This window comes from Callorhinus ursinus, unplaced genomic scaffold (genome assembly GCF_003265705.2).
Source record: "Callorhinus ursinus isolate GAN/ISIS: 27379988/994484 unplaced genomic scaffold, GSC_fseal_2.0 scaffold46, whole genome shotgun sequence".
Classification (NCBI taxonomy): Eukaryota; Metazoa; Chordata; class Mammalia; order Carnivora; family Otariidae; genus Callorhinus; species Callorhinus ursinus.
In genome coordinates, this window is record NW_027397108.1 from 8543514 (window position 1) to 8569593 (window position 26080).

General features: G+C 49.7%; 2 protein-coding genes across 20 annotated transcripts in view; one reads left to right on the forward strand and one right to left on the reverse strand.

The window, feature by feature from the left end:
- The window catches only part of GSE1 (Gse1 coiled-coil protein), a 398424-nt gene extending 386451 nt beyond the window's left edge, over positions 1 to 11973 (forward strand). For 11 of the 13 annotated variants that reach the window (XM_073882349.1, XM_073882350.1, XM_073882352.1 and 8 more), the window contains 5 exons: positions 987 to 1100; positions 2017 to 2388; positions 4269 to 4544; positions 7218 to 7321; positions 8092 to 11973. In XM_073882349.1, the coding sequence (XP_073738450.1) occupies positions 987 to 1100; positions 2017 to 2388; positions 4269 to 4544; positions 7218 to 7321; positions 8092 to 8226 (1001 nt within the window). In that variant the 3' untranslated portion in view covers positions 8227 to 11973. The remainder of the gene's footprint in view (positions 1 to 986; positions 1101 to 2016; positions 2389 to 4268; positions 4545 to 7217; positions 7322 to 8091) is intronic. The other 2 variants (XR_012375210.1, XM_073882351.1) reach the window with 2 other exon arrangements.
- The window catches only part of GINS2 (GINS complex subunit 2), a 20318-nt gene continuing 461 nt past the window's right edge, over positions 6224 to 26080 (reverse strand). The window contains exons 2-8 of one of the 7 annotated variants that reach the window (XM_073882371.1): positions 25560 to 25674; positions 18802 to 18901; positions 14400 to 14526; positions 13901 to 14112; positions 8547 to 8800; positions 7197 to 8179; positions 6224 to 6600 (exon numbers count right to left, since the gene is read on the reverse strand). In XM_073882371.1, the coding sequence (XP_073738472.1) occupies positions 13987 to 14112; positions 14400 to 14526; positions 18802 to 18901; positions 25560 to 25674 (468 nt within the window). In that variant the 3' untranslated portion in view covers positions 6224 to 6600; positions 7197 to 8179; positions 8547 to 8800; positions 13901 to 13986. Of the gene's footprint in view, positions 6601 to 7196; positions 8180 to 8546; positions 14113 to 14399; positions 14527 to 18801; positions 18902 to 25559; positions 25675 to 26080 lie in introns of all 7 variants that reach the window. The other 6 variants (XM_073882370.1, XM_073882369.1, XM_073882367.1 and 3 more) reach the window with 6 other exon arrangements.

Here is a 26080-nt window from a genome sequence, read left to right on the forward strand (position 1 = left end):
TGGGGCCGCCTCCTTGGGCTGGAGTCCATAGTGCAGAAGGAGTGGTGCGCTGTAAACGCATTCTGGTATCCCCTTCTTGGGTCTGCTCCCCACGCTCGCTTAGCGCCAGGATGTGAGTTCAGGTGAGAACTTGGCCCGTCCAGGTGCTCATTTGCACACTTCCAAGTCCAACTTGCTGACACCTAGGTGGTCACTTCTCTCTGGAAGGAGTCCAGGTGAAAGCAGAAGTGCTTACTGGTCATGTACTTGCTTCCACTTACTTCATCAGTGGGGTGTGGCGTTTGCTTTTTGCCTTTAACCAGCAAAGTGGGAGCCGTGCACTCCCCGAGGCAGTGACGTGTTGATCACCAGCACCAGTCCCCGGGAACAGCCACAGTCTGTAACGAGCATCTTTTTGCCTGACTTAATTCCTAATTCCTAGCGGACGCCACCAGTAACATAGACACTTCGTGTCAGTAACAGGTGCCACCGCAACAGGGAGTCGCCACAGTAGGCGTCACGGGGCTCTGGTCCCGTTTCGGTAGATGGCAACCATCCTGGGACTTGGGCTCGCATACCAGGAGCTGTAGGGGAGGAGGATGCACCTGGAAGCCTGGAAGCAGCAGCCTCTGCTTCCAGAAGTGCTGTGTGGATCTTCGGGGTTGCTTCTTTGTGTCGGGACCTTTTGTGCGTCTGAGAGAATACGGCGTCAGCAGTCACCTCCGAAGATCACAGGAACCCTAGGAACCCGTTATTTTGCTGTACACACATGGTTATTTTTGGAATGCATCTAGATCGCTCTGTAGTAAAAGCTGAGCAGAATCTGGGCTCACTCTAAAATGAAGGTTTCTTCCTTTAAACACAGCCTGTCCCCTTGGTGCTTGCTTTGTTGTTCTTGGTTTAAAGGACTTGGACCTGCCAGTCACGGCCTGGGCTAGCAGCCTGCTCCCCTTCCCTCTCAGCAGTGACGCAACGGTGTTGTTAATCTCAGGCTGCTTTTCTCATAGACAAAGAGAAACTTGTTGAAATGCTCCATGCCATGAAGCAGAAGGCCCTGTCCGCAGCAGTGGCAGACCCACTCAGGAATTCTCCGAGGGACAGTCCTGCTGTCTCCCTGAGCGGTAAGGCCCAGGGCGGGAAGGACAGCCCCTTCCTCTGCCGCCGCCTGGGACTGTCCCGAGGGCTGCCCGAGGTCAGAGGCGACCCCTCAAGGTCTTCTTCGTCATGAATCTTTCCTCCTGGAACCAGAGTATGTTTCTCTCCATCTCTCTCTCTCTCTCTCTCTCTTTCTCTCAGAAGCTCCCTGCACGAGTGGGAAGGCTGTCCTCGGGACAGAGCAGGAGAGTGGGAAGTCAGGGCTGCGAGCCGATGGGGACGGTCCCGGCTTCCGCAGCGCCGTCTGTGGTGGGTCAGGGTACTCAGAGTCCGGCCAGGCCTCAGAAGCCCCATGCCCTGGATTCCGGCACCTGCTGCTTCGGCTCTGCTGCTCCCGCTGGCCCCAAGTTGGCACTCTTCTCCCGTGTCTCCATCTCGCTTGTTCTGCCCTGCAGGCCTCTCTGACACCTGCTTTCACACCTCCTCTCTCTCTCTCTCTCTCTCTCTGTCTCTCTCTCTCTCTCTCTCTCTGTCTCTCTCTCTGTCTCTGTCTCTCTCTCTCGGCTTCGGTTAAACCTTGCTGCGCTGCTGAGTGGAGCAGGAAATCTTTATGGTCCGGCCCTGTTCTCAAATCCTAACGTGGTCTTTCTTACCGGGTTGGGCCACATAACATCTACCTTTTGGGTGATCTGAAGCAACTTGCTTCTTCCTGCAGATTCTCTTTTCTTCTCAGATGCCTTCCTGGGGCGCCTTTCAAGGATGGACTTGCTGCTGAACACAGCCCCACCTTCTGACCACACGCGCTCACTGACGTTTAATTAAACGGCCCCCTGAGTCTTCGTCTTTTGCACTAGGTCTTTATTAAATGTAAGCTCTAGAGGTCAGGGTCCGCCTGTTCACTTGCCCCTCTTAACATTTTCCTCGCTTTCTGTCTCTAAAAAGAACCAGCCACGCAGCAAGCCTCTCTGGATACGGAGAAGCCTGTGGGTGTTGCTGCTTCCTTGTCTGATGTTGCAAACGCCATGGAGACTGGGAGACTGGAGCAGCTCCGGCCCCAGGAGCTGTCGCAGGTCCAGGAGGCAGCTCCTGCCAGCAGCGAGAAGGCCAGGCTGAGCGAGGCCCCCGGGGGCAAGAAGAGCCTAAGCATGCTTCATTACATCCGGGGCCCTGCGCCCAAGGACATTCCTGTGCCACTGTCCCACAGCATCAACGGGAAGAGCAAGCCATGGGAGCCCTTCATGGCGGAGGAGTTTGCACATCAGTTCCACGAGTCTGTGCTGCAGTCCACCCAGAAGGCCCTGCAGAAGCATAAAGGTAAAGAGGCTGCCTGTCACTGTCCTCCCACGTCACGAGAGCAGCATGGAGCACTCAGCTGCAGCCGGGGGCTTGCCCCTTAAACTTGAGTGTGCACAAGGCACATGAGACGGGACCGAGAAGTCTCCGTCGCTAACAGGTGCCCAGGTAATGATGGTGCCGCTGGTCTACTGACCACACTTCAAGAAAAGTTAGCGAGCAGTGTCCTCTGAGTTGAGTTAGAAGCCCTTCCTTTTTGTAGGGCCAGGTGAGGGGTCTCTCAGGCACAGAGAGGCTCTGTTCCTTCCATAGCTTGTGGATTTTCCAGCATTCCCGTACACACTCACCTGGAAATCTCCCCGCTCTTTGATAACCAGACCAGCAGGTGTTTGTTCCAGTAACCTCAGAGAGCACTTGGTATAACACTCGAGCCCCCGGATCCACTCCCCTTGGACATTTTGGTGGGAGTCCCCGAAGGTGGGAGAACGGGAGTCCCTACGGCTCATTCTCACTGAGTCAAAGGTTGAAACTGACTAGAGGGAGAAGAATCCCCAGTGGTAAGGTAACTACTGAGTATACAATTTTCATATGCTCTAAGAGAAGAAGATAATTAGGTTATTAGGCCAAAGCCGTTAACACGTTTCTTACTGCAAGCTATAAAAGATGAATGTGGGTAAGTAAGGATCTGTAGACACAGAGCTCTTGACGCTGTGTCGGCATCTCCTAGGTAAGTTAACACTGCCATCAACAGAGACAGAATGATACCAAAGAGCAAGGATGGTGGTTTTCGCAGTGAAACTCTGGAGGAATTCTTGACTGGGTGTTGGTCATGAGTTTACTTGAACGAATCCTGTTTTTCAAGGAGAAAATACTTTGACAAGATGCCCGGGTTAAATACCCCATGCCCTCCCAGACACACCTCACAGAGGCTTTTCTGTGGATCTAGGACATGTTTTTCCTGCCTTGTTTTACATCAACCCTTTCCTGACATTACACTCAACTGTTTCCTTTATTCATTTATTTTAGCACACGTGCAAGGGCCAGGGTGGGAGAGCAAGAATCCGAAGCAGGCTCTCTGCCCAGCACAGAGCCTGACACAGGGCTCCATCCCAGGGGCCCAGAGGTTCCAACCCGAACAGAATTCGAGTCGGATGCTCCACCAGCTGTGCCACCCTGGCACCCCTTCCTCGGGATTTTATTTTTTTTTTAAAGATTTATTTATTTATTTGAGAGAGAGAATGAGATAGAGAGAGAGAACATGAGAGAGGGGAGGGTCAGAAGGAGAAGCAGACTCCCTGCCGAGCAGGGAGCCCGATGCGGGACTCGATCCCGGGACTCCAGGATCATGACCTGAGCTGAAGGCAGTGGCTTAACCGACTGAGCCACCCAGGCGCCCCCTTCCTCAGGATTTTAAAGGCATGCATCTCCTGCCAGTCTGAGCCCTACAAGTGCATTGCCTGAGCACGTCCCAGACTATAGCAGAGGCCATGTGTACCTGTTAAGAGGACATCCCCTGCGGGGCCATGCCACAGGGCAGCGCCAACCTTGTCTAAACGGGTCCAAACGACAGCTAACGGGGTATGCCTGAGGACCACGGGACATGCACTTTCTGAGAGTGGGGACTGGTAGCCACAGAGGGCCAGCTGCAGACCAGGCTCCAGCACCATTTCCTAAAACAGGACGCTGACGCTCTGGGATCGGCGTGGCTGAGACCGCACAGCCGTTAGGACTGAGTGGACTACATACAGGTCTGCTGTGGTCGTTAGGGCTCTCTGACCTTGCCCCGGGGGGCCATGTTTGACCTCTGAAGGGCATAGGTCTGTCCGTACTGCCTCTGGTCAGCAGGCCTGCAGTCACACAGACTCCTGCAGGCCTGTGATGAGCTTGTTCTGCCCCCGCAGGGAACGCAGCCATGCTGTCTGCAGAGCAGAACCACAAAGTGGACACGTCCATCCACTACAACATTCCCGAGCTCCAGTCCTCCAGCCGCCTCCCTCTGCCCCAGCACAACGGGCAGCAGGAGGCGCCCCCTGGGAGGAAGGGCCCCCTCACGCAGGAGACGGACCAGGACTCAGAGGAGGACGAGGAAGACGGGGAGGGGGAGGACGACGAACCTCCCAGGCGCAGGTGGCAAGGGATTGAGGCCATCTTCGAAGCTTACCAGGAACATATGGAAGGTATGGGGGCGGGGGGCGCGGGGCAGGGCCGTGGGAAAGAAAGTAAAAGCTCACTCGACCCATCCGTGTGGGATCTCCCTGCCAACCCTGGGGACTCTCAACGCAGGCACTGACACTCAGCTTCCTGGGGCACAACTAGGTAATTCTGTTACTCTGCCTATTTTAAGACCTGTTCCTCGGGCTTCTGCAGGTGCCCCAGTTGACAGACCAGAGGCCACGGTCACTGGAGGAATTTAAATTCCAGTGCCTGCCACCACTCGTTCTGACAGCCAGACCTGGGACATGCTCTCTGTGCTTGCTGTCTTCCGTCGCGCTTCTAAGTATTCTATCAGTTCTGACTGTGGCTACACACAAGGGGCCTGAAAACAGAAGGTTTATGAACTCAGCTGAGCCCCAGATAGTGAGGCCTTGTCACTGCCAGAGGCTGCCTCCCCTTCCAGTGCCTCAAGGCTGCTGGCAGTTCGCTCACAGGCTCTGTCACCCTCCCGGGCTAGTGCTTGGCGCAGGGAGGCGAGCCCTCGGCAGCCACCGCACGCCTCTCCCGCCCTGGCCTAGCGCTTCGGGGTGAGGGGCCGCGGGGGGGGGGGGGTCACACGGCCTGAGTGCTGTCCCTGTGCTTGTCGCACACTGGCTCGTTTTCTCTGCTTCTCCGTTTCCTCAAGAGGCATCTAGCTTGGAGGCTGGGAGGCTACAGTGCTTTGACTTCAGTGCAGGGGGCCCCTCCCCCGTCTGGAAGGGCAGGTGGTGAGCTGGGTGCCCACTGCTGCCCTCCGGCCCCCACTGTCTCTGAGGTGTCGGGGAGGGAGGGCCACCACTCCGACTCACGCCTTAACATTCATAGAGGAGTCTTCGTTTTGAGCATGGACTGGGAATCCTTTTACATTTGATTATGGCATGTCCTAATCATTGTACATCCTTTGAGAACGCATTTTAAAACACTCACGAAGGAAATGCCTGTGTAGCCACAAGCAGCCTATCTGCTCCTGCACTTTGCTTCCTCCCCCACGGGGAATCCTGTTTTGAACTGCTCACTCCTTACATGTTTCCAAGTGAATACACGTGTATCCAGAACCAATATAGAGCATTTTTTCACAAGAGTGAAATGTGTCCACCTTAGCTGGGTTTGTTTTTTGGTGCCTTGTTGGGAATCCTTCACTGTCCCGAGCACATGATTCTCTTCATTTTCTTCTAAAAATTCTTCAGGCTCTGCTTTTGTTAGGCCTAGAATTCATTTCTGTGCATGGCTTAAGGTAGACATTCACCCCCGCCCCCCGGAATAGCCAGTTACCCTGGCAGTTTGTGGGGTGCTGTCTTTGTCCCCTCCCCCACGCCCAGGGCGAGCTGTGGAGCCCATCTCTGGGCCTCTGGGCTGCCGTCTCTGGGCCGTGCCGTGGGTGCACTGGCTCGGCCGCTCTCCTCACAGCGGAGCATGCTTGCATCTGCACTGTTCTGGGCCCTTGGGGGTTCCCCCATGGATTTTAGGATCACCTTGTTTGTTCCAAGAAATTTTTAGAATTTGCAGTTGCACTGAATTTATAGACTTGGAGAGAATATTTTTGATAGCAGCGCTATTCCCTCTATGATTATGGTATTAAATTGCATTAAACCATTTACTCCCCCCTCTTTTTTTTTTTTGCCATAAGCAGCATCCTTTTATTACGTTGAGTTTTAGGTGTCAGTTGGGTTATCATGGTTTTTTTTTAGTTTTTATTTTCCTTTATTCCTTATATGATCATAGATGATAGATCTGTCAATCAAATTTAGTTCTTTTGAGTTTTCACTTTTTGTCCTGCTGCCATGCCGGGGACCTCTGGGCTACTGAACAGAGCACAGCACTAATGGAGCTCTTCTCTGGTTTATGAAACTGGGAAGAAATAAAGGTTCTCATTGGCTGCTGTGTTGATGGCACAGGACCGTCAGTTCACGTGGTGCATAGGTCTGTAGAGGGAACAACCTTAGTTTTTTTGCCTTTGGTGTTCTCTGATGTTGCTTGCTGAGTTTGTTAGCACTTTCAGTCTGTGTTCTTCAGTGGTAGGAGATGGGTTTTATTGCTAAACTACAAAAAAAAAAAAGTTTACATCTCGTTCCCATAAAGTCCATCACAGGACTGCGGGCCTCTCCAGAACAAGGGCCCGCAGGTAGGGGGCTCAGCATTCCAGACTACTTGGAGTTGCTGACCCCTTTTTCTGTATAGGTTTCCACAACTGATAGAGGAAAAGCAGTAGTATTGGACCAACAAATAAGGCTTCAGCCCAGCCTGGCTTTCATTCTTGAAACACTTCATAGAAAGCAGAGATTTATCCTTGAAAGTTTGAAGTCACTCCCGTTAAAACCAGGCCCAAGATCTTTTGGAAAGGCAGAGATACTACACTTTCAAAGTCCAAGTTTACTCTGGCTTTTTTTTTTTTTTGCAGTTTATTTTCTTTTCTTTTGAAAAATGCATTTTAAGACCGTAAATTTGCCCTTAATGATTTCCTAAGGTGTATGTCTTAAATAGCCTTTTGATGCTAGGTCCTCTGTATGCCACTGGGCTGGATTTCCCTATGTAATGCACAGGGCTGGGGCGCTATGGTCCAAAGAAGAGCCCTGGCTGCCTGAAGAGAAGGGCAGCCCTGACCAAGCCCATGTGGCCCCTGGGTACAGAAAACATACCAACATCGCTTATCTTTTCAGAGCAAAACCTGGAGCGGCAGGTGCTGCAGACGCAGTGCAGACGGCTGGAGGCCCAGCACTATAGCCTCAGCCTCACAGCAGAGCAGCTCTCCCACAGCATGGCGGTGAGTCTCAGGTGCCACACACAGGGAAAGAGAAAAAAATCAGCTGCGTGGGGGTGGTCTTAAAACACCCCATGCTTTAACCTTCCAAGTTTGCGTTCATTACCCATACAGTTGAGTTTTGCGGGGTAATGCTCTTTTATGAAGCTACAACTTGTAATTGGCGAGGGTGGGGGGGGATTCAGGAGCCAACTGGTTCTCCAGGTTTTAGCTAAAGGGGGAGGTACTGTGAATTTACAGAATATTGATCCTGGAAGTGAGAGGTTAATTTGTATCTCCCTCTGGGCCAGTTAGTACCTGTATCCATCTCCCCCGTGGACAATTTGCTGAATGGAAGAGGATCTTACGGGAGGAGCAAAGCTCTTAGGACAGCGGCCCCTTCTACTCCTGTAGCCTGGTTCCACTGCTTTGTCAGCTGCGCTCGTTATTACCCACTCCCTGGCTTCCTCTTGGCGTATGGGGCCATGGGGCTGCAGATCTTGGCCACTCCAGAGCAGCAAAATTTTATGGGCTAATTTTTTAAAAGCTTAGGGGTGATGTTGAGCCAGCAGGTGTACCCGGGTTCTATGGGAGTGAGCAGGTCCTTGTGAGAACCTAAGGCTTTGGGCACAGCTTGAACTGGTTTGTCCGGAGACCCCGGTCAGAATCCTGAGCCAGGAAGGGGTTTCTGGAGCCTAGAAGGTGTGCCTTTCCTCATGGCCCCCAGAGCATTCATGCATCACGCCCATTTCTCTGCTACAAAATGAATGTTTTACCTGAATCTCTCTCTCCAGGAGTTGAGGAGCCAGAAACAGAAGATTGTTTCAGAGAGGGAGCGACTCCAGGCAGAACTGGATCACTTAAGGAAGTGCCTTGCGTTGCCTGCAATGCATTGGCCTAGAGGTTACTTTAAGGGATATCCTAGGTGACGGTTTCCCTTGCACTAGGCCGAACCTATAGTATAGAAATATTATCTATTTTATTACCTTGAATATTTAATATTTTTCACTGGGAGGTTTGAAGCTTAAAAACAAAAAAACAAACAAAAAAAAAAGAATGTGCCATGCATGAAGCAAAGGATTCCAGGCTCTGAAGAATGAACGAACTCGCCTTGACTTCAATGCAACTGAATCACCTTTGTCATTCAGTGAGCAACCAATGTAGGACGCCCATAGTTCTTTCTTTTTAAAAGTGGTTTTATTCTTCCCCCAGTCATTATTTTCAAATCTGAAAGTGAAGGCTCCCTTACCAACACTAAAACTTGATCATTTATGGCCCCTGGGTGCATAAGACTGGATCAAACCGAGCGTGTTCTGTTCCTGGTGTGACCGTGTTAGCGCCGCGTTAGCACGTCCTGAGAACCCAGTCTGCTTTCGCTGCAGCGTGGGGTCAGCCTCGCTCCTCCCCAGGATTCAGACCTGCTTCAGCTGGAAGAAGGTGGGGTGCATTTCCGGTAAAGGGCTCATTTGTTTCTTTTCTGCAAAATTTTCGAAGCAACAGGTCCTAGGAGCACACAAAGCAACAGTACTGAAGCCTCACCCAAAGGCTTTTCTCTGGAAAAGCTCTTCTCTAAAGTGCATCAACAAACTGAAGGTACCTTTTTATTACTCCATGGGGGAAAATGTACAGAGCTCTATGTATACATATGTTCACACCCACCAAATTGTTACTGCAGTGGGCTGTGTTTTCATACAAACGTAAATTTTGAGAGAAAAGTCAAAGGTGCTTCAGCCTTGTACTGTGTATATATATTAAAAAACAAAGTTTTGTATGTTTTTATTACTTTAATTATTGTTATAAAAAGCCTGCCATTTTTAATATGTGGTTTGGGGGGATTTTTGTTTGTTTGTTTTCCTGTTTGGGGGTTTTGTTTGTTTTTTTGCTTTTGTTTTTCTGGGCAAAAAAACTTGCTTTTAGTGTTTGTACTGCTGCTGGTCAGGACATTAAAATATTGAAGTGTTTTTAAAAATTAAAGAAGAAGAAAAGTAAAAGAGCTTACCACTGGCGCCTATGCGATCACTTCATTTTTGAGTTGTACCAGAAAGTGATGTAGAAAGCCATGTGTTACTTCTTACCTCCTCCTGTCCCCTCCCCCTGGCTCTGGACAGCAAACGGAGCCAGTCGCTATTGAGGAGGGGCTTGTCCCCAGGCGGGAACAAGCAGCTGCCGTGCATGTGCACCTGCGTGTGCACGCAGCTCTGTTGAAAGAACCGGTCAGGAAGTGAGCGAGTTCTGTGATAGGATTCTAAGGTGTCTTACAGCAGTCTGAGAACAGGTGCAAAGTAGAAACTTTAGAAGCTTTATTTAGATGCAAAGCTTTGTAAAAGCCTAAAAAGTAGGGTAAACAATGTCTGAGCTGAACTTCTCCTCCTCTCGAACTTACTGTTATGAGCACAGGAGCGGCTAGAAACTAGGAATGCCATCTCAGTGCAAAGAGTGTTTCCTTCTCGTCCCAGTTACTGCTCATTCAGGCAGTGTCTAATCTAGATCAAGCAGATAATCTCTTGCCGAACGGGCCTAACCCAGAGGCCAAAGCAGCCAGCGGTTGGTCTGTCGGGGGTGGAGGTAAGAATCCTGACGGCCACTGTCCCCTTCACCCTAGGTCAGGGAAGGGCTGGCTGACCTTCAGGAAGGCTCCTCACTGCGATCAGTGGCCGCGCCCTCAGCCCCAGACCTTAGCTGTGCGGAACAGCTTGCTGGCAGATGGCACTGAGTTGCTTTATCTGTTCCCACACCGTTTGCTTTGTATGTCTGCCAAGAATCTTCCAGTTATTAGCAAACTCAGACAAAAAGTGCCGCCAGTATTATCAGCAGTCAACAAGCGCCTTCCTCTCCACAAAAACGACTTGAAGAGAACGAAGGCCTGTTCTGTGGGCTTCCTCCCCTGCAAAGACATTGAGAGATCAACATGTTCCACAAGTGGGGACAGGTGTTCAGAGGGAGCTGTACTGCCAACAGTCAGGGAAAACTATTACTGAATTTCTCTGAAGTCCGCTTGCACTTCCAGTCTGCAACAGCGAGCTCAAGGGTTCCCTCTTAGCACCTCACTCCCTGCGCCCCCGTCACCACAGGAAAGGGCTGGACGCCCCTGCTGATCAGCTTGGCAACGGCCAGAGGGAACAGGAAGCACAGCCCAGCCCTTCACCAGCCAAGGGGAGTCCCTTGTAGGGGTTTTCTGTAATGGGAAGAGGTGGTGAGGTAAAGGGACGCAGCCGTACGGGAGAGGTCTCCGGCCAGGGCTACAGGCTGTGTCCCTGAGCGAGAAGAACTGCTCTTGGCCCTTCTGAAAACACCCCCTGGCCCCTGCCTCCTGCTTCTGTCACTCTGCCTCCCTACACCCTCACCTATCTGTAATAAGACAATCAGAATATAAACCAGTAAGGCAGCATGAAGAAACTCAGAAAAAGGTAAGAAAACATCTTTAGAAAACAAAAGTGTACCATTAAGACCTAGTGCTCAGTAATGGTTTTTCCCATCTGGTAATTTTCAGATGATTCAGAAGCAGCCCAGTAGCACCTAAGTCTCTTCAGTTTGGGCTTAAAATCTGACAGATATATAATTTCTGAAGCTTTTTGTTCAGCTAGTTCACAATGAGTTTAAAAGATGGAAGTTCAGAAGTACACCACATTTGCTCGAGAATGGGTTATGCAACTTCTGTCAGTATTTTCGTGAAGACCTCTACCTCTGTCTTTCACGACCTTGTGTCTTCCTGCCGCACCTGGAAGAGAGGGCTGCCATCTGTCCTGAAGGGGATTTCACTCAACTTGTGAGGGTCCTCTTCCAAAGCCAAGGTCATGTGGTTCCACATTTAATCAGATCATTAGAAACAAACCAGAGCTCTCCCCAAAACTTGGCACTATATAACCTCATCATTCGGAAATGTTTTCACATAGTTAGAGCCAAATGGACATAAAATAGGATCTTAATCCATTATCGCAGATAAGTGACCCAGATAAGACTTAACAATTTCTCCTATAGAAAGAATACAGGCTAAACACTCAATTGGCATTCACATTCTCATAGATTATATCCTTAAGGAAATTCCAAGAATGTTAAAAGGAGCCCACACTTTCAGCAGCCGAGAATTACCACACAAGAAATCTCAAGTTCGTTCGTGGAATGGTATTTTCCTCAAATAGCTCAACAATGCTGCCAAATCTTAAAAATCCAATAAACCCCCTTTCCCCTCTGAGCTGTTTTTAAGTAGAAAATTCCAAGGTTCCACCACAAGATGGGGACGGTGAGCACAAGCCGATTCTGTTACTCGTGGGTGTGTATTAGCCACTTAGCAGTCGTCCCTGCGCTCCTCCAAGGAAGCCAGTCACTGGCTTCCTCACTACTTGCAGTAGCCTGTTCATCCCAACTTTCTGGTCCAGCGCTTAAGTGAAACTCTTATCTCTGCCTTGACCCGAGGAAGACCATGCTAATTGTTTGTGTTCCTTTTGTATGTACCCTGTGCTTAAGGTAGAACAGTAAAAGCAGTACATGAGAGGGAGGAGGAGTGCCTCGGTCACTCTGGGGGCAGTTTAGATGCTGTGAAATTAAACCTGTTCTAAGTGTACTTGTTGGAATTAATTGTATTGTAATATTATTTGTTGAATGTAGTAATTAGGTATTTATGAATATATTGCTGTAATTTCTGACAACATCCAAAAAAATAAAATCTTCCTAAATCATGTTAAGAGGAAAATCTTTGTTATAATAGGGCCCAAAAAAAGTGCCGGGGTGGGGGAGAAAAGCCCAACCATCAAAGCTTTATGGGTAAAAGATGAAGACAAACTGGATAATAACCGCAGCCAGGTTTCGAGAACACAAGGTATTAAGGGGTGAGATTAGGATCTACGGGACTCCTGACCCTCCTCAGTACCATGTGGTTTCATTCTGGAAGAGTCCCCAGATGAAAAGGCAAGTCCTGTCATCTGAAAGCAACCCTCTAAAACAGTCACCTTAAATGACAGAGAACCAGGTCTTCGTGTCTGGCCCTTCGGTGTTCAAATAATAACCCTCAGCTGTTTGTTGGAAGGACAGCTGGGTAGCGATGTGGAACTGCGAAACCATGCTTGAGTAATGGGAAGGGAGTCTGGACTTTGAACACTGAAGGGCAAAAACCAGAAGCTGTTCTTTGGGCTTCAGAGTGCATGCCACTCTGAAGAGCCCCAGGGAGAATGTGCTCTGACAATGCTACAGTCGAAAACTAGCTGGCTACAAAACCTTCTGTCCCTTGTAGGACTCTAGATAAATCATTTCTCCTCTCAAGGTAAGGTCATTTCTAGAGCAGTTCCAACCACTACAATTGAAAAGTATTTCTCCTAGGAAAAGAAATGGACCCTTCGTTGAGACACTGCTGCCTCCAACCAGGTCTCTTCCCTCCGTCCCTCAAGAGCAGCAGTATGGGCCCGACTTCCCCTCCCAACATCTGGACTTGAGCCTCACAAACCGCAGAACATGCAAAAATCTGTTTCTCCCAGGCTTTTTTTTAAAGTTTATTAATATGAAAGATCTGCACAAGCACCACAGATCAAGTCACTGCAGAATCTTGACTCCTGTCGCCCAGTCTCCAGCTGGTGGCCAGCACCTGGCCTTCCGCAGCCCCCGGCCCCCTTCATCCTGCTCTAGCGTCCCTTTTGCTTCTTTCCTTGGGTCTCCCCCTTCCCATGCAGGCTGTGTTTGCGCACCGACGTTTGGGTCTGTTTTCCCTCCGCATAATGCAGGGAATTCTAAATCATGCCAGTTGTCTTGCTACCACCAAAATGGGTTCTGAATCCGAATACAAAGATGACATCTAGTGTGGTCTTGTACATTGTGAGTTTCTGTCTTAGTGCCTTCCCAGGGTGAAGAACATCAGTGACCATCTGTTTCCACTGAAGGAGCCCAGCTGGTCATGAACTTCCTCACCTGGACAGCTGTTGTGTCGTTCATGATGGTGGCTGAGCGTGAAGCACCCAGGGAGTTCCCTGCCTTTCCTCTTGATAAAAACCCACTACACCTTAACCAGAGGTAGCCAAGAGAACAAGAAACACCCAGAGTGTCAGTCTAAAGATCACCCCTTCCTGCCACACATCTCCGTAGGATCAGTCAGACCATTTTAGCCGCATGACTTGCTCTCTTCACTTGGTAGTAATGCAGGGAAAAAACCCAACGTGATAGTTGCACAGAGTCCATCTTTATTGGGTTTAGATGGCGAACCCTGGTCAACATCTTGCCACTCATCTGTCATCCTTCTCTGTGTGAACAAACTCTAGGAGAGTCTAAATTTAGCCCAAGAGATCAGGGTCAAGAAAGGAAAAAAGCCCCCGGCCACATCGCCACTCCTACTGTATCTCTTAAAAACAACACTTAAAGTCACCGAATGTTCACCCACATGACAATGCCAAGCAGGAGACCACAGGCTCTGTAGGGAAAATAACGTGTTTTGCCAAAGCTGCTTTCTTTCCCCCATAAAAGAACAGCTGGCTTCTAGAGACAGATGTGGAATTAAAGAATGTCTCAAGGACTAAGCACAAACCTGTTGCTTTCCAACAATGTTATGAGCCCATTCCTTGTTTCATTACACAATTCTTCATACATTCAAAAGGGGTTCTAGAACTCCAGAGATAACAGTACCTCTATCATGTCTCGAGCACTCACACCACCTGGCAAGCCTCCGGCCAACCGATGCAAGGCCTTTCTTTACAAGTTCATGTCTTTCTCTAGAAGTCTTGAGACTGGATGCCTTCAGAAGGTTGCAGGTTCGTACGGAGTTTATACATGTGATTGAGTGCTTGTGTGAGGAAGGCCCCACTGGTGTTGATTTCCATCAAGGTCAGGTTATCCAGCTAAAACACAAGAGAAAATCAATTGGGTTGGTTGAGGAGTGTTTGGTTTGAGAAAATGTAAAATCTACTGAATAAAAATAAGTAACCAATGAATAATGGTTTGGTTTTTTTTTTCTTGTTTTAAAGGCACAGCACAGCTAGCAATCCCTGCTTGCAATCATCCAAGCAGACTGGATGCTGGGGGCAATTCATTGGCACCAGCAGGCAGCCCCAGGCCTTCATGGGCACAGGAGGAGAGGCAGTTGCCACAGGGAGGGCCCCTGTGCCCCTGCCCTGCACGCACCTACCTTGGCATGTGCCTCCTGCTGGCTCACAAAGCTGTCAGCAGACACCCGTAGTTTGGCTATGCGAGTGTCCCACACATCCTTGATCAGGGTCCGGATCTCATCTGCTTTCGGGATATTGTCTGAAGCACTAAAAGCAGCAAGGAGGCGGGGAAATCACATAAGGAAGCACTTGGTAAACTAAAGCAACATCCAGGTAGAAGTGGCCTGTATTATTTTTTAAGTAGGTTCCACACCGAACGTGGAGCTCAAACTCAAGACCCTGAGATCAAGAGTGCATGCTCCTCCAACTGAGCCAGGCAGGCACCCTTCCAGGTAGAAGTGGCTTTTTATTTATTTATTTATTAAAGATTTTATTTATTCGGGGGCGCCTGGGTGGCTCAGTCGGTTAAGCGGCTGCCTTCGGCTCGGGTCATGATCCCAGGGTCCTGGGATCAAGCCTTGCATCGGGCTCCCTGCTCAGCGGGAAGCCTGCTTCTCCCTCTCCCTGCCTCTCTGCCAACTTATTCTCTCTCTGTATCTCTCTGCCAAATAAATAAAATCTTTAAAAAAAAAAAAGATTTTATTTTTTCATTAGAGCGAGCGAGGGCACAAGCAGGGGGAGTAGCTGAGGGAGAGGGAGTAGCAGGCTCCCCACTGAGCAGGGAGCCCGATGCGGGGCTCGATCCCGGGACCCTGGGATCATGACCCGAGCTGAAGGCAGACGCACAAGCGACTGAGCCACCCGGGCGCCCCTAGAAGTGGCTTTTTAAAAAATGCTGCTTGGCTTCAGGAAAACACAAGATGTATTTTCCTTTGTTTTCAATTTTAAGATGTAAAAAATTTCTAGCAGTTAAGTTTGGTGCCAAGAAAATTCAGCCATGGGATGCCTAGGCGGCTCAATCAGATGGACATCTGCCTTCGGCTCAGGTCATGATCCCGGGGTCCTGGGATCGAGCCCCGTGTTGGGCTCCCTGCTCCGCTCAGCAGGGAGCCTGCTTCTCCCCCTGCTCCCCGCTTGTGCTCTCCTCCTATGTCTGTGGCTATCTCTCTCTCTCTAGAATAAATAAAATCCCCCCCCCTAAAAAAAAGAAAGAAAATTCAACCATGACCCACACAGTTATTTGTGCTCACATTAACTGTCCCATGGCAGGCTGCAGTACAAGGACTTCAGAGAATAAGCTCTAAAGGTTGGACATCCTCTGCTCAGGGTAACTGAGTGTTCTGTGCTGTAGAATTTCATCTTGAATGAATTTGCTTCAAGGGCTGGCTCAGGGGTCATGACTGCTATTGCTCATACCTCATCATTTATGCAAGGGCTTACAACCCACCAGGGAAAGAAGACAACAGCTCTGTGCCAGGCACTGTGCTCGACACTACAAAGTGTTTCCATCCTCCCCAGAGCTCTGAAGGCTAGGTACTGTCCCACTCCACAGAGAAAAGTACACTTACAGAAACCACGGAATAAACTGCAAATTAGCATAAACCGAGCATACCAATACACAGCGAATTCTGGGTAAAAGTCTGAACAGTCAGCAAGGGTCCGTGTGACAGCCTTCCTGTCGTGAGGTACATTTTGGATCCTTCTAGGCCATTAGGCCATTTTAGTCCTTTTTTTTTTTTTTTCCCCCCCTCCACGTAGCTTCCACACCCAGCATGGAGCCTAATGCAGGGCTGGAACTCATGACCTGGTCATGAGTTGAGCTGAAATCAAGAGTCAGACATTTAAGTGACTGAGCCATTCAGGCGCCCCTTGTTGTGAGCTGTATTTTAAACTAACCATTGAAGGAAAAGACAAAAAAGATGAAAGCAAAAGCTAACACTGTCTATCACCTGGCATGCTAGGAAAGGTGCAGTGCCCTCTCCACATGCTGAAAGTAGCTTGTGATTAGTAGTAGGGAATCAGTGGTATAAAATTTACATAGTGGATTGTATTTAAGACCCAAACATTTGGATCTTACGCTCTGAACAGCAGGTTACAGAACAAAGGACCCCATCTATTTGTTAACTGAAGTGCAGAAAAAGGTAAAAATTAGGTCCCTTAGCCAAATGAATTACAAAGAATCATAAAACCAAAGTTTCAACAGGAACTGCATACATAAGATCCTGAGTTTCAAAAACTAAAGGTGAACAGGCCCCTCACCTCTGCTTCCATATTTTCCCTTCCAAGTCCTCCTGCCCACTGCCACAGAAGGCTCTCCAATTCACTGGATGACAATCCCTGCCAAACACCCTCCCCAGGACACTGCAGCCACAGAATAACAGCCTCAGCCCCCCAACTCTTTACCTAGTCTACATCAACCCCAACAGCCCTGCTTCCCCAAACATACTGTGCCCATTCACATGTCCCTGCCTTCTACCTAGAGCATCCTGTTCTCTAGTAAATTTTCCCTCCGTTAAGCCGAGGATCCCTTCTCTGACACCACCAGATATTACGGCTGCATTCTGACATGGTCTGAACAGGACTGATCATACTGCAGTGTGGAACTATAGGTTAACAGGCTCACACTGCTCCCCGACTAAGTGGGGCTCAAGCCCATGTGACTATTTCCATTATCTAGTGGAATGCTTCATATGTTGTAAACTACAGCCTCTTATCAACTTAAGGACAAATCCATGTTACATACCCCAAATATTCATTTGAATTCAATAGTGTCATACAGTGGAGGCCTTGCTCTAGAACAGATAATAGGGAGCTTAATTTTTGTTCTAGTTCTGCTCTTGCTTTCATCAATGAAAAGGTGCTCAGGGACCCCTGGGTGGCTCAGTCAGCTAAGCAACAGACTTGGGTCTCAGCTCAGGTCTTGATCTTGAGGTCATGAGTTCAAACCCCACATTGGGCTCCATGATGGGCATGGAGCCTACTTAAAAAAAGAAGAAAAAAGAAAACATGCTGAGGACTTCAAAAGCTTGACATTTTGCAAATTACAGTCTAGTATCTCCCAAGCAAAATCATCCACACTTGCTTGCCCGCCCCCGCTGATTTCACTCATTCATTCAACAAACACGTATGCACCAGGCATAATAGGTACAAGACGCAGTCCCTGCCCTTTTTATTTTTATTTTTTTAGAGGAAGAGAGAGCACATGTGCACAGACATGCCAGGGGTGGGGGGAGGGGAAGAGGGGACGGGGAGGTAGAGAATCTCAAGCAGGCTTCATGCCCTGCGTAGAGCCTGACACAGGGCTCAATCTCACAACCCTGAGATCATGACCTGCACCAAAATCAATAGTCAGACACCTAACCGACTAAGCTACCCAGGCACCCCAGGCACCCCAGGCCTGTCCTTTCGAACTGGGGTAGGGGTGGGAGGGCACAGCCTGACTAGTGTTTAGAAGATTACAGCTGACAAATGCCATGGGGGCTACAGGGGGGGATAGGCATCCTTAACCTGTGAGAGAACGCCGGTTAGGCTAATAAACCAAAGGAGGGGACAGACAACAGATAGACTAACTGAACAGTGGAAACAGTATTTGAAAGCCCTGAGGACCTTGGTATGTGGAAGGAAGTAAAAGAGGCCAATGTAGCCTGGAACCCAGAGAATCAGGGAGCCACGAAGGAAGGTGTAGGAGCCACCAAGGAAGGCAGGAGCCCAGCTAGGCAGTGCTTTGTATGCTATCATGAGGACTTTAGCCTAAACCCTGGTCAGTCTCCAAGGAACAGGGGAGCCACATGGCAGCTCCATCTTTAAAAGTCTACTCTGGCTGCAAAGTGGAGAATGAATTAAAAGCCAATGGGGAGGGCGCCTGGGTGGCTCAGTCGGTTAGGCAACTGCCTTCGGCTCAGGTCATGATCCTGGAGTCCCGGGATCGAGTCCCACATCGGGCTCCCTGCTCGGCAGGGAGTCTGCTTCTCCCTCTGACCCTCTTCCCTCTCGTGCTCTCTCTCATTCTCTCTCTCAAATAAATAAATAAACTCTTTAAAAAAAAAAAAAAGCCAATGGGGAGCCAGAACTGAACGCAGGGAAACAAGAAGCTACTACACCACACTTTTTGCCACCAGTGGGCTTTCATTACAGCTAGGGTTCAGAGCAAGTGTGAGCCCTCTGGCCTTTCCTGTGAAAGACATGCAAGAATTCAGATGCACAGAGTGGAAGACAAAGCAGTAAAGCTTCACCAATAAACAGAGAGACGGTTAAGAAAAAGGCTAGAGAGGATAATGGAGACTCCCTGGGGCCCAGTGTCAAGCGATAAAGCAGCAGGGGATTCCCTAGGAGAGGGAGGGGTGGGAAAAGGGAAGGACAAATGGGAAAGCCCAGGCAAAAGTGTGTGCGCACAAATGTCTCCCAGGTTACTGACCCAGGGAAACGGGTGCCCGGGGACCCCCCTCACCTTGGAGCTGAAAATGGAAGAAAGGAGGAACAGGGTAAGGGATGAGAATCAGGAGTTCTACCTTACATGTGGCTCTAAGAAGGAGACATACTTACTGATTTAATAGGAGTTTCGTAAGTTCCATGTAGTAAGGGCTAGGCATAGGGGTAAAAGTTTCTTCCTTTCGTTCATGATCCCTAATCTTCTCCAACTTTTCTGAAATTTAGAAATGTATACAGTTTACCATCACCATACCCAAAATATTTGTTTAAGCTTTCCAAATTTGCCAAGTATCTACATTATCTGTTGGATCAACTAACAAAAACATGAAGAAAAAACACTTTTTGGAATAACATATCACTAATAGATGATTCACAGCCTATTTCCTCAAAAGTTTCTCTTATGGGACACCAGGGGGCTCAGTCAGTTGAGCATCTATCTGCTTTAGGCTCAGGTCATGGTCCCAGGGTCCTGGGATCCAGCCCTACATGGGCTCCCTGCTCCGCGGGGGGCCTGCTCCTCCCTCTCCCACCAGCTTGTGTGCTGTCAAATAAAGAAAAAGACTTTAAAAAGAAAAGTTTCTCTTATAGAAGGTGGTAGATTCTTGGTGTTGCTGCTCTGGCCTGCAGGATGTATTACTGAAGAAGCTGGGAGTCAGAAGTTCTTTTCTTAGGGAGACAAGCATTCTACCTTTGACGCAAAAGGTGATGAGAGTAACCAGTGACTGGAGAAATTTACTTGTGTACACGAAGCCTTGTTCGGAGGGGAGCAAGACATCAAACCACGGCCACTCCAGCCTGGGGGTGGGACGATGGTCACGTAGGGCCTAAAGCCCAGCATCTGGAATCCCACAGTGGAATCCTAATTCCAACCAGCAGCAGCATCCCTTTCTCCCTATCTTATGGGTCTGAGAAAGTCCTGAATCCGGCCACTGAGGCTGAGGGACACACACACAACTATGCTAGGGGAGTGGGGGAAAGCGGGGTCTTTCAGTGCTGGGCCCCCTCCTCAGGGGCCCTTGGTGCCATGCTGCAACCCAACCTACTCCCCTCCTCCATTCACCCTCTCACTCTAACCCGATGCCCTTCTGAGGGCCTGCACACTCCTGCGAGCACACCGCTCCCAACCCCCTCCACACCTGTCTCCATGCACAAGGAACAGCCCTCCAGGTGCGTCCTGGACCTCCTCTCTGACCAGCACAGAACACCGCCCCAGCCACTGTCTCACTTGAGTGTTCGCTGTTGTCCTCATTACTTCACCATTCCATCAAACTCACTGCCACATCTTCCATCTTAAAAAGAAAATCCTAGGGGTGCCTGGCTGGCTCAATCAGTTGAGCAACCGACTCTTGATTTCGGCTCAGGTCATCATCTCAGGGGCCTAGAATCCAGCTGTGAGTCAGGGTCCCCACTAAGCGGGGAGTCTGCTTCTCTCCCTCTCCCTCTGGCTCATGTGCTCTCTTCGCTTGCTCGTTCTCTTGCTGACTCAAATCAATAAAATCTTTTAAAAAATAAAAATAAATATAGGCACCTGGGTGGCTCGGTCGGCTAAATATCTGCCTTTAGCTCAGATCATGATCCCAGGGTTCTGGGATCCAGCCCCACCTCACGCTCCCTGCTCAGTGGGTAGCCTACTTCTCCCTCTGCCTCTGCCCTTCCCCACCAGCTCATGCTTTCTCTACTGTCTCTCTTAATAAATAAAATCTTTAAGGGCGCCTGGGTGGCTCAGTTGGCTAAGCGACTGCCTTCGGCTCAGGTCATGATCCTGGAGTCCAGGGATTGAGTCCCGCATCAGGCTTCCTGCTCAGCAGGGAGTCTGCTTCTCCCTCTGGCCCTCCCCCCTCTCATGCTCTCTCTCTCTCATTCTCTCGCTCTCAAACAAATAAAAAAAACCTTTAAAAAATAAATAAAATCGGGATTTTATTTATTTATTTGAGAGAGAGAGAGAAAAAGAAACAGCATGAGAGGGGAGACGGTCAGAGGGAGAAGTAGGCTCCCCACCGAGCAGGGAGCCCGAGGCGGGACTCGATCCCAGGACTCCGGGATCATGACCTGAGCCGAAGGCAGTAGCTTAACCAACTGAGCCACCCAGGCGCCCTAAATAAATAAAATCTTTAAAATAAATAAATAAGGGACAGCTGGGTGGCTCAGGTCACCATCCCGGGGTCCTGGGACTGAGTTCCGCAGCAGGCTCCTTGCTCAGCGGGGAGCCTGCTTCTCCCTCTGCCCCTCCCCCTACTCGTGAGCGCATGCGCACGCTCTCTGACAAATCAGTGAATAAAATCTTAAAAAAAAGAGACTGTTTAAATAAAATTAAAAATAAAACCTTAGTAAGTGAAAGAAGTCAATCAGAGAAAGACAAGGATATGATTTCACTCATGGAATTTAAGAAACAAAACAGGATCATAGGGGAAGGGAAAGTAAAATAAGATGGAAATCAGAGAGGGAGACAACCCATAAGAGACAACTACAGGGAACAAACTGAGGGCTGCTGGAGGGGAGGTAGGTGGGGGGATGGGGTAACAGGGTGATAAGCATTAAGGAGGGCACATGATATAATGACCACTGGGTGTTACATGCAACTGATCAATCAGTTACCTCTACCTCTGAAACTAACAATATATGTTAATTAATTGAATTTAAAAATTTTTAAAAATTTAAAAAATAAAATCTTAAAATAAGGGCGCCTGGGTGGCTCAGTTGGTTAAGCGACTGCCTTCAGCTCAGGTCATGATCTCAGGGCCCTGGGATAGAGCCCCGCATCGGGCTCCCTGCTCGGCGGAAAGCCTGCTTCTCCCCCTGACCCTCCCCCTGCTTGTGTTCCCTCTCTCACTGTCTCTCACTGTCTCTCTCTCTCTCTCTCTCTCTCTCTGTCAATTAAATAAATAAATAAAATCTTTAAAAAAAAATCTTAAAATAAAAATCCTCCCAACGCCAGCTACCAAACCATTTTTTCAAGAGTTAACTTCCTTTCTTCGACCACTCAGGTGGGTGTCTATTCTACCCTTCCACCAGTACCACTCAACACCAAGGCCCACGACCTCTGCTCAGCCAAGCCCAATGGTTCCATCTGTCTTCACATCTCACAAAGATTAATCCTTCTTGGAGGATATTTATCACTTGATTTCTGGAATACCACACAGAGTTCTCATATCTCCGGTTCCTCTGGGCCTTCCTGACCTCTCTCAGCGGTGGGGTATAGAGCTCAGATCCCTGACCACTTTACCACCTAAACCCACATCCCATGTGATTTCATTCTGCCTCATTTAAATACTATCTAAGCACTCATGAGGACTTCCACATTTGTATCCCCAAATAAGCCCCTTCACCGAATTCCTGACTAAATACTCCCGCCCACATTATCTACCTAGAGAGCTAACAGGCACCTCCAGTGTGACACGGTCAAACCCCAACTCCTGGTCCCTACCCCAGCCCTAACGCTCCCCCAGCCTTCCCCATCTCCGGAGACAGCCAACTCCGTGTCCTTCTGTACTTCGGGCCAGCAACCCTGGCAGGCATTCTTCACTCTCCTCCCTCAGATCCCACAGCCTGTCCTTCAGCAAATCCTGCAGATTCTTCCTTTGAAATACGCCTAGACTCCAACCATGGCTGCCCACCTCCATCACCTGGTAAAACTACTCCCAGACTGGGTAACTCCCTACTGCCCTCTCCCCACACACACCTTCTCTATACAGTGGACAGATTCTTTTCAGGTATCTAAAATCAGAGTATGAAATACTGCTGTTCAAATTGCAATGAATCAAACAGACTGATGTCACCCACTGTTGGCCAGGATGTGGAACATCGGGAACTCTCACATGTTTCTGGTGGGATCAGAAGAACTCTACCACGCTGGAGGGCTAGGTGGCAATTTCTTATAGTCAAGCACCATCTGCCCTATGACCCTAGGTATTTACCCAAGAGAATCAAAGACGTGTATCCACAAAAAGACTTAGGACAGGAACGTTCATAATAGCCTCATTAGCAATAGCCAAAAATAGGAAACGATCCAAATATCCACCAACAGAAGAATGGGTGACCTAACTGTGGAACACTCTACCGTGAATGATATAGTATTTGGCAATAAAAGAATGATGTAATGCTCCATGCAACTATAGGAACAAATCTCAAAAACTGTGCCAGAGCGGCATCTGGGTGGCTCAGTTGGTTGAGCACCCAATTCTTGCTTTCAGCTCATGTCATGATCACTGGGTCATGGGATAGAGGTCCGCACTCAGTGGGGAGTCTGCTTGGAGATTCTCTCCATCTGCCCCTTACCCCCTCATGAGTGTGCACTCTCTCTCAAATAAACAAATTAAAAAAACAAAAACAAAACAGGGCTCCCGGGTGGTTCAGTGGGTTAAGCGTCTGCCTTCAGCTCCAGTCATGATCCCAGGGCCCGGGGATGGAGCCCTGAGTAGGGCTCCCTGCTCAGCAGAGAGTCTGTGTCTCCCTCTCCTCCTGCCTGTCACTCCCCGCTGCTTCTGCTATCAAATAAATAAGATCTTTCAAAACAAAACAAGACAGCGTCAGAGAAGTCAGAGACAAAAACGGACTTACCAGGTGATTCCATTCATAGGATAAGAGCAGGTGGAACTCTACAGTGGCAGAATCAGAGGGCAGCTGGCTCTTGGGCATGCTCTACTGACCAACCAGTGAGCTTTCACTACTGTTCACCCCAGCATGGCCCTGGCCTGTGAAAAGGGTCAGGCTCTCTCCACTTTTCTGACTGGCCTGCAATGAGACAGGCTCTTGCCCCTATCACCTTCTGTTTGGACAGGCCGAAACCGCCAGAAGATGTAGTGCTAACAGTCAGACCCGGCAGAGTCCCGTGCCAAAGTGCCCCTCAGCAAAAGGAACTGGGATTGGGGGTTTCCCTTTGTTGCAGACCCTCCAGGGCCAACCTCGCCCCCCGCCCCCCACCTTTAGGACCAGAAGGAGAAAATGCACAATCTTTCTGAAACTGTATTTGAGAGTGCCTAGCTCACAGTGTCCTTGCCCTTTTTTTTTTTTTTTTAAAGATTTTATTTATTAGAGAGTGAGAGAGGGAGAGAGGGAAAGCACAAGCAGGGGGATCAGCAGGCAGAGGGAGAAGCAGGCTCCCCACGTAGCAAGGAGCCCGATGCGGGACTCGATCCCAGGACCCTGGGATGATGACCTGAGCCGAAGGCAGACGCTTAACCAACTGAGCCACCCAGGTGCCCCCATCATTTTATTATTGAGGCATAATTAATGCACCATTCAATTCACCCATTTAAAATGTACAATTCAGGGGCGCCTGGCTGGCACGGTCGGTTAAGCGTCCGACTCTTGGTTTCGGCTCAGGTCATGATCTCAAGGTCGTAGGATGAAGAGCCCTGCATCAGGCTCCGGGCTCATTGCTGAGTCTGCTTGAGATTCTCTGTCCCTCCCCCTCTCCCTCCAGCTTTACTCCCTCTAAATAAACCTTTAAAAAAGCAAAACGTACAGGGGCGCCTGGGTGGCTCAGTCGTTAAGTGTCTGCCTTCGGCTCAGGTCATGATCCCAGGGTCCTGGGATCGAGCCACAAATCGGGCTCCCTGCTCCGTGGAAAGCCTGCTTCCCCCTCTCCCACTCTCCCTGCTTGTGTTCCCTCTCTCGCTGTGTGTCTCTCTGTCAAAGAAATAAATAAAATCTTTAAAAAAATATATATACAATTCAATAATTTTTAGTATATTCAGAGTTGTAGGTGATCTTTGTGCCTTTTTTTTTTTTTCTCAGCATAATGTGTTCCATGTTCATTCAGTTGTAGCAGGAGCAGGACTTCATTCTTTTCTATGGCTGAATAATACTCCCTTGTTTGGATGACACATTATTTTCATGCATTCTGTATAATGAGAGAGGACTCTGCTCCTTAACATGCTAGTCTATATGTGGGGGCTCAAACTTACTGAGGTCACTCATGACCCTAAGGTCAAGAGTCGGGTGCTCTACTGACTGAGCAAATTAGGCACCCCAATATAGCTTTTTTTTAAAGTTGAAAGAAATGCTTCTTCAAAGTCATACAGTATTTTTGGGCGCCTGGGTGGCTCAGTCGGTTAAGCGACTACCTTCGGCTCAGGTTGTGATCCTGGAGTCCCGGGATCGAGTCCCGCATCGGGCTCCCTGCTCGACAGGGAGTCTGCTTCTCCCTCTGACCCTCTTCCCTCTCGTGCTATTTCTCATTCTCTCTCAAGTAAATAAATAAAATCTTAAAAAAAAAAAAGTCATACAGTATTTTTAACGTTATCTTATATTTTTAACGTGTTATTTATTTGACAGAAAAAGAGAAAGACAGCACGAGCAGGGGGAGGGGAGAAGGAGAGGGAGAAGCAGACCCCCTGCTGAGGACACCCCTCCCACCCCCCACGCCCGCGCATGAGGGCTCAAACCCAGGACCCTGGGGTCATGACCTGAGCCGAAGGCAGACCCGGGTGCGCCACAGTATTCTTAATTTTATGATTTTTTTATTTTTTAACATTTTTATTTATTTGAGAGCGAGCGAGCGCACACAAGAGCAGGGAGAGGGAAAAGCAGGCTACCCGCTGAGCAGGGAGCCCCATGTGGGACTCGATCCCGGCACCTGCAATCACGACCCGAGGAGGCAGACGCTTCACTGACTGAGCCATCCGGGCGTCCCAATATTCTCAATTCTAAAGCAAGTTGAAACATCTTAAAATCAAAGTCTGAGCGAAATTTGGTACAGACGCCTCAAATTCATACGTTAGTCATAGTGGTCAGCAGACTACGAGGGGAAGCGCCAAGCACGCCCTAATTTCGGCTGGCCCGTGGGTGATGGGGGAAGGGCAAAGGGCTGGTGCTCCCACCCTGAGGGGGTGCCGCCCCGCCCCGCTCCCGCGGAGCAGGAAAGCACTTACCCACACCCATCCACTCAGGGGGGATCAGCCGACACTTCTGTCTCTGTTTCAGGTTAATCGCCAGCCACAGAGGCACTTCCACCGGTAAACCAGGGTTAAAAGGCCCCAGGTCCCCCTGCCGAAGGAGAACCAAACCCCGGTAAGAGGGAGCAGGGCCAGAGGCTCAGCGGGACCCCCCGCCGTCTAACAAGGGGAAGGGCGTGCAGAAGTCGGCAGCCGAAGAGAAAGAAAAGCCCAGCGGTGACCACACACCTCGTAAGGCAGCTCCGAGCCAGCGGCACGCCCCGGGCGCCGGCCTCACCCGCGCCCCTGCCCACCCGCCGCAGCCCGGCTTGCCGGCGTCAGCACCGCTGAGGCGCGGGGCCCGGGCTGAGAACCTCGCGCACCGCTTCGACCCCCGCTGCGCCCACCCACGTGCCCCCGCCGCCGCCGCCGCCGCCGCCCACCCACGTGCCCCCCGCCGCCGCCGCCCACCCACGTGCCCCCGCCGCCGCCCCCCGGCGTCTCCCCCCGCCGCCGCC